Genomic DNA, 7,292 nt, shown 5'->3' with positions numbered 1-7,292 from the left:
AATTTCCACTGCACTGGCACTTGCTCTGACCACGAGGTCAGGAAAGCGAAAGCGCTTCGATGACAGCGGCAGTCCCTCAAGAGTCCAAATCTACCTGATTGTATGAATTATTTTCATCGACTTCAAGAATACGAACCACGAGGCACTTCCTCCAACATGCAACATGCGAAAAATTACATCCAAAACGGGTCACAACTTTATTAGGAAACGCACGAACTCTTTTGGATACGAACTGCAATTCGTAAAGTTTGTGTGACAACTTCACGTCTACGCGTGTACGAGGCCTAGTGTGAGCACGACTGCCACGTTTCTGCGTTTTGCTTTGGTGCTTGGCTGACTGCCACGCAATTTTTTCTTCTCCTCCACTCTTCCTCTCTTCCTCTCTACTAGCTACCCTCTTTCTCCCCTTCTTTTCCTTTCTAGTCTCTCCCTGTCCTCTCTTCTCTTCTCTTCTCTCTCCTTTTTCTCCTCTTGTCAACGTTCTTGAGCAGCGGATATGGCGAGCAGCCGTAATTTATCGTTATTGAATTTGTTCAAATTAGCGACGTTCAATGTTCGAGGCCTAACGTCGAACGTGAAGCAGCAGCAACTGGCGACTGACATGGATGCCTATGGCGTAGACTTCTGAAAGCCTTCAAGAGCTCAAGACCACCGAAGCATTCGACAGGAAAATACACGCGGGCCAAAAAACTTTCCGCTTGATCAGCTTCGGCCAAGAATCTGGAAAGCATGGCGGCCTTGGATTCGTTATCTCTCCAAGAATCGAACCATTCCTGCTACATCATAAGAAGTTAACAGACAGAGTCGACTTCGCGGACTTCAAGTTCCCTCGGGCCCACGGTCGCGACACTCTCGATGTGCGTATCATTTCTGCATACGGCCCAACAACCCCTCTCGCGGAGAAAAACCCAGACATCCGAGACCAATTTTACGATAGTCTGTCGAGTGCATGGACCAGCGTGAGGAAACGAGCCATTGTTCTGTACGCAGGTGACTTCAACAGTAAAGTTGGAACTGGGACGGCACCCTGTGTTGGTCAGTACGCTAAGGGCAAACGGAACGAAAATGGCGAGGCCCTGGTTCAATGGGCGACGTCCAGGAGTCTGGTGTTGGCGAACACACTCTTTCGCTATTCACAGCGCTACAGAACGACGTGGACTGGATATGTCAGAGACGGACCGTGCACTAAGCTTATCTACAATATGATTGACTACATCATCGTACCGGAACATTGCAAATCCCTTGTTCGACGAGCACGCTCATATGGTGGCACCATGGTGTGCAGTGATCACAAACTTGTGATCAGCGATCTCCGACTCGATTCATTCTTCAAAGTGTTCAGAGCGACGAAGAAGCAGGAACCACCCGTTGCCATAGGGAGACTGCATGACAGCACCGTGACCTCTCGGTGGCGTGGCAAACAGTCACAGAAATAGTGAAGGAAAAGGCAAAATCCGTTCTTGGAACAATGGTGAAAACGCGTCGGGGACTCGTCAATCCAGACCCACAGATCCAACGGTTGTCGATGCAGCAGAGACTACTGCGTCTACGGTTGGAGGACGGCAGTTTAGACGATGAAGGCAAACGCAGAGCTAGAGGAGAGAGGAACAGGATTTCCCACCAAATACGACGCAGGTGCTTGGACAACGCCAACTCTCAGCTGGATAGAGCAGCAGAAGCTATTGAGCGCGCTCCCGACAGCATCAAAATGTACCAAGCAACATCAGTCTTCCGCAGAGAAAAGCAAAAGAAAATCATTGTGGAGTCTGTGGACGGATTAGTCCTTGATCGAGACGTCGACAGAGCTGACCGTGTCCGTGACCACTTCAGCACACTGTTGTGCAATCCCACACCAACAAACCATGTGACGACACCGGAGGGCTTGGCGACGCCACTGTCAAACCCAGTAGCAGTACATGAAATGGAAGCTGCACTGTCAAGAATGAACAACCAGAAAGCTGCAGGACCTGACGGAGTGCCAGCGGAGCTGCTGAAGTATGGAAAAGGATACTTGTCACCCTTGATCGTCGGACTCATAAACACAGCTGTTACCAATAACCAAGACATAATGCGATATTATCGCAAGTCATTGGATCTGGCATATTAGTACCACTAGCAAAGCCAGGAAAACCCAGAGGTCCAGTAACAAGCCTAAGACCAGTTGTTCTACTCAATACCATCAGAAAGGCTCTATCTCTGGTTGTACTCAAAAGAATAGCCCCAGCCGTCGATGGACACCTTGGCGCGATACAATCAGGTTTCAGAAGAGGCAGGAGCACGGCAGACGTCGTATGGACACAGCGTTGGATGAGTGCTAAGACACAGAGGCATCCATTCACCTACCACATGCTGGGAATCGACATGAGTCGTGCTTTTGACACTATCAACAGGCAGCGGCTATTGGAAGTGATGGATGGAGTAGTTGGCCCAGACGAACGCAAACTCTTGCGACTGCTCCTGGAGAGAACAACCCTCGTGGTCCGCGTTGGACAGGCGACCTCAGAGTCGTTCAGTAACACAGTTGGAACACCACAGGGCGATGGCCTAAGCCCAGTCCTGTTCACCTGTTATCTCGAGGCGGCCCTGAGGGATGTCCTGTCCCATCTGCCACCCCGTCCAGAAAGCGATAGACTACTACCCCATGAGAGCAGGTATGCTGACGATGTCAACTACTACAGCACAAGTCTAGACTGGTTACGAGCTGCACTGCCGATCATTGCGAAGGTCCTTGAATCCTGGTCGCTGTACGTAAACACCCAGAAGACGGAATGGGTCACAGTATCGTCAACAACAGAAAATTGGAAAACAGTAAAGCAGCTGGGATCACTCATGGCAACTAACGAAGACATCCAAAGGCGAAAGCAGTGGGCAACGATTGCCTTCAAGAACATGTACACTCTGTGGCTGCGGAGGGAGCATGTCTCAGAAGCTCGCAGAGTTCGCCTCTACAACGCATATGTTCTGCCGACCCTATTGTACAATTGCTGTACGTGGGGATCAACAAAGGCAGTCAGTGACAAGCTGGACGTGTTCCACAGGCAACAGCTTCGCTCGCTACTGGGCATACATTACCCCAATCGTATCACAAACATCGAGTTATACCGGAGATGTCAGAGCCAGCCCATCTCCGAGGAAGTCCACAGACGAAGAATGACCATGCTGGGACATGTCCTACGCCTACCCGAAGACACACCACCGCAACAAGCCATGGCACTCTACTTCAATCCACCGAACACAGCCAAGCCAGGAAGACCTCTGACTACTTTAGTCACCCAGATCCAGCAAGACTGCGTCCACAGACAAACGCCACTCAAGAGGAGCCCGCATCTGCAGAGCCTCCGGCAGAAGGCATCCGACAGGCAAGTGTGGAAGGCCTTCGTAAAAAACGCACAGTGAACACTGACGAAACAGAAGTTGCCCATCCTTCTCAGTGCTATTTGCTTATTGTCGATTAGTAAACCGTACCTTGCAGTCCATGTCTTCCCTTGTCATCATCATAATAGTATAGTTTTGTCTCTCTCCTTCTATTGCTCAGGAACACAGAGGCGGAAAGAGGCTGGTCCTCAAGTACGCGAAGCTGTTCATAATAATAATAAAAGGCGACGAGGAGACAATAACTTTATCAATGCGATTAATAGTATTAGTGAAGCGGACATTACAAAATGATGAATGAGAATACATGTATCTAAAATGGTTGTTCCTAATCGATTTTCTTGAGACTATCATCAGGGAAAATCGTCTCACAATAGAGGCTATACGGAGAAACAAACTACTTATAGGTTATTGGATAGTGGGAAGTATACAAGGTGAGGTGTGAAAAAACTAAAGTGGGAGAGAAGACGAAATAAATTAGAAGAAGAGATGGGAGAGTGTTCCCGACGGTGTGAGCTACTACATAAGGTGAGTGAAATGAAGGCGTGGAAGCAGGTGAATGTGATAGAGTGAGGAACTGTGTTTCTTTCGTCTTCTCTCCCACTTTAGTTTTTTCACACCTCACCTTGTATACTTCCCACTATCCAATAACCTATAAGTAGTTTGTTTCTCCGTATAGCCTCTATTGTGAGACGATTTTCCCTGATGATAGTCTCAAGAAAATCGATTAGGAACAACCATTTTAGATACATGTATTCTCATTCATCATTTTGTAATGTCCGCTTCACTAATACTATTAATCGCATTGCTTGTGTTAAGTCTCATTCTCGCAGATTAGTTGTATAATAGATTGTACATGCATCATTGTAGATTTGCTGTTCACAGTATTTCTCTCTTTTTTCTTTCTTTTTTCTCAGTCTTCCTTATTACATTTTCTTCACATACAACAGCAGTACTCCCCATGGTCTTAAATGACCCGGGATGCTGCATAATACAAACACAAAACCAATAAAGCCACCCCCATAATACATAATAATGGACGCGTGCTCATGGTCGCAGTGTGAGCGCGCCCTTATACCGTATATTCTCTATTGCAAGCACAGGTCTCCATTACTAGCACAGTCTCTAATACTAGTGTAGTGACTTCGTACATGCATTTTTGTATACATAATTCATTTTTCGTAAAAATGGCCCCTGTATATATTTTCACGTGAAAGAAATAAACTTTCTCTTTGGCCCCAACTTCGTTGTGGTCTGGTTGGCCATTGTAGCCGTCATGGTTGACGTAAAACACCATAATTGGTGACCCCTGACACTGCGCTGAGTCGGAGTTGCTGTATGGATGGCATGGAGCAGGCCATCGCGCCTTCGACCTCCGCGGCCCAGATTGAGCAGGCGCCCAAGCCCACGACCTCACCAGCCCACCATCCGCCGGTCCGCCGATCCACCGATCCGCCGATCAACCGCCAAGATCTCCTAGCCCGCAGCCGCCTCTGACAAGATCAAGATCCGTCCTCCTCTGTCACGCGTACGTTTTTCCTTGTTCTTTTCTCTACTTTCTTTCTCTGGACTGCCTCTGACACGTTCTTCCACCTCTGTCACGCGTGTTTCCTCTTTCTCTTTCCTGCATTTTCTACCTTGTTTCGGACCTTGTGTCCACGTCACATACAACGGTATTCCCCATGCAGCGCATATTTTTTCTCTTTGTACAGTCTTTCTCTTTGTACAGTGTATTTTTCTTTCCCGTCTTTCCGCTTTGTACGCTTCGCTCACTCTTTCCTTTCCTTTCCAAGATTTTTTTTTCCGTTTGGCGTTCTTCAGCAACTGCTCTCGGCTTCATCTCTGGTGGGGGTGTAATGTAGTGACTTCGTACATGCATTTTTGTATACATAATTCATTTTTCGTAAAAATGGCCCCTGTATATATTTTCATGTGAAAGAAATAAACTTTCTCTTTGGCCCCAACTTCGTTGTGGTCTGGTTGGCCATTGTAGCCGTCATGGTTGACGTAAAACACCATACTAGCACACTGTGAGCACCTTTCGAAACATTACGGAGCATCAGCAAATCGAATATTCGAGTGAAATTCGAGAATCGTCACGAAAAGCACTCAATCAGTCGAAACTAGGGCTTTGTTCGACTGAAAAATGCCCGCAAACAGAAAATACTTTTCGAATGCTCCGCGCGTGCTCTGGTACACGGCGCACTACAAGTACTCATTCTTGCGCATGTAGCTAAAAATACTGGACTGCGGCCACTGCGCTACATGCTGAACCTCTTTTTCATTCGAATTTTCTCTCTGATTTTCTTTTTGCCATTCGAATAATCAAATCGAAAATTCGATTTGCTGATGCTCCGTATTATAAGCACAGTCTCTATTACTAGCACGGTCTTGGTGGATGCATAATATCTAGCATGTATTTCTTCTTGCTCTGTATGGATGCATTGGTTGAAAAAATATAAGCACGGTCTCCAATATAAGCACGGTCTCCAATATAAGCACGGGGTAGAGGGGTGTTGAAAAAATATAAGCACGGCGCTTATAATAGAGAATATACGGTATGTGCGGAAGTACGGTAAGTGCACGAGCTGCGCGTCAGGACGGAAGTCGAACTGTAGACACCGTAACAGTACGAGAAGAGCCAGCCGTTAGTACCGTACCCAAGCCGGGGGCAGGGCCAGCTGAGCAACTCGGATTTGCGTCGCCCAACCGAAGAGCGACAACCAACACACAAGAGAGGTTCTGGTATACGTGAAACGCAGAGAAATCACGTAGGCCTGGGAACTCTCTTCGCGTTCCCGAAACGTAAAGAAAAGCTGTTCTGCTCTACGTTCACGTAGAGAAATCACGTTAAATGTGTACTGGGACTTTCCCCTTCCATATTTGGCAGTTTTCTGCCTGCAGTTGATCGGCCCGGCAGATCCATACGCACTTTCTCTGCGTATGTATGTATGTGTATGTATACTTTATTTGAATTCGCAAATCCAAACGAGCACAAATGCTCAATACAATGACAAGGCAGGGAATATGTTATTATGTTACAGGGAAGGAGGGTTGGGGAGAAAATAAGGAGAAAAAAGAGAGAATGGTAGATATCTCAATGAAGAGCGAAGCGTTATCAAACTACAAGTAAGCCAGCGAACGATAAGTCGATAGTTCTGTGACCCGCCTAATAAACTAAGTACTTTTTTAGGCGTGCAGTGGACTGTCATTAAAACAGAAACAGAAAAAATAATAATAAGGCTATGATCGTTTGGTCGGATCCAGATCCAGATCCAAATCTCAGATCCGTCGGATCCTTCAGAATCAACCGAACACTTTTTTGCGGACCTTGGGTGTTGCCATGTTGACGAAGTAAAAAATGGCGCTGACAGGTCACCCAAAAAAGGCATAAGTCGTACTGATCGCCCACGTCGTACGAAAAGTCAACAAAAGTCCACTAGACGTACGACAATGAGTATAAAAATGATTTTTACCCACCATATACGCACAAAGGTCACATTTGGATCCGATGGATCCAGTCAACCCTGCTCCCGGGGCACGGTTGCTCGGATCCAAATCCGAAGGATCTGGATCCGGATTCGACCAATCGATCATTGCAGATCCAGTGGATCCGATGGATCTGGATCTGGATCCGACCAAACGATCACGGCCCAAGGCACGGGATGGCCCACGCCTGGTAAAGAGAATAAAATAGAGAAAATAAAATAAAATAAAAAATAAAATAAAAAAAAACAAAGTACGAACAGTTACTGCTAACGAGAGTACTTGCTACTACTATACGCATATATATATATATATATGGCGTTGCTTGTTCGTGGTGTAAAGAAGGTTTTGTACGAGTCGTAGTTTTTGGAGCTCTGCGTCGTGAAGTTTTTTGTACCTCTGCGGGCGACTCTATCGCACAATGCTTTGACGGA

General features: G+C 46.8%; 1 protein-coding gene across 1 annotated transcript; it reads left to right on the top strand.

The window, feature by feature from the left end:
- The first annotated feature begins 2,307 nt into the window (after positions 1-2,307).
- LOC135824262 (uncharacterized) lies at positions 2,308-3,396 on the top strand. The gene has a single exon (XM_065336993.1). It carries the CDS (start codon positions 2,308-2,310, stop codon positions 3,394-3,396), a length of 1,089 nt encoding a protein of 362 aa, XP_065193065.1.
- Positions 3,397-7,292: the final 3,896 nt, after the last annotated feature.

Source organism: Sycon ciliatum, chromosome 9 (assembly GCF_964019385.1).
Source record: "Sycon ciliatum chromosome 9, ocSycCili1.1, whole genome shotgun sequence".
In the NCBI taxonomy this organism is placed as follows: domain Eukaryota; kingdom Metazoa; phylum Porifera; class Calcarea; order Leucosolenida; family Sycettidae; genus Sycon; species Sycon ciliatum.
This window is presented reverse-complemented; position numbering and strand designations above follow the sequence as displayed.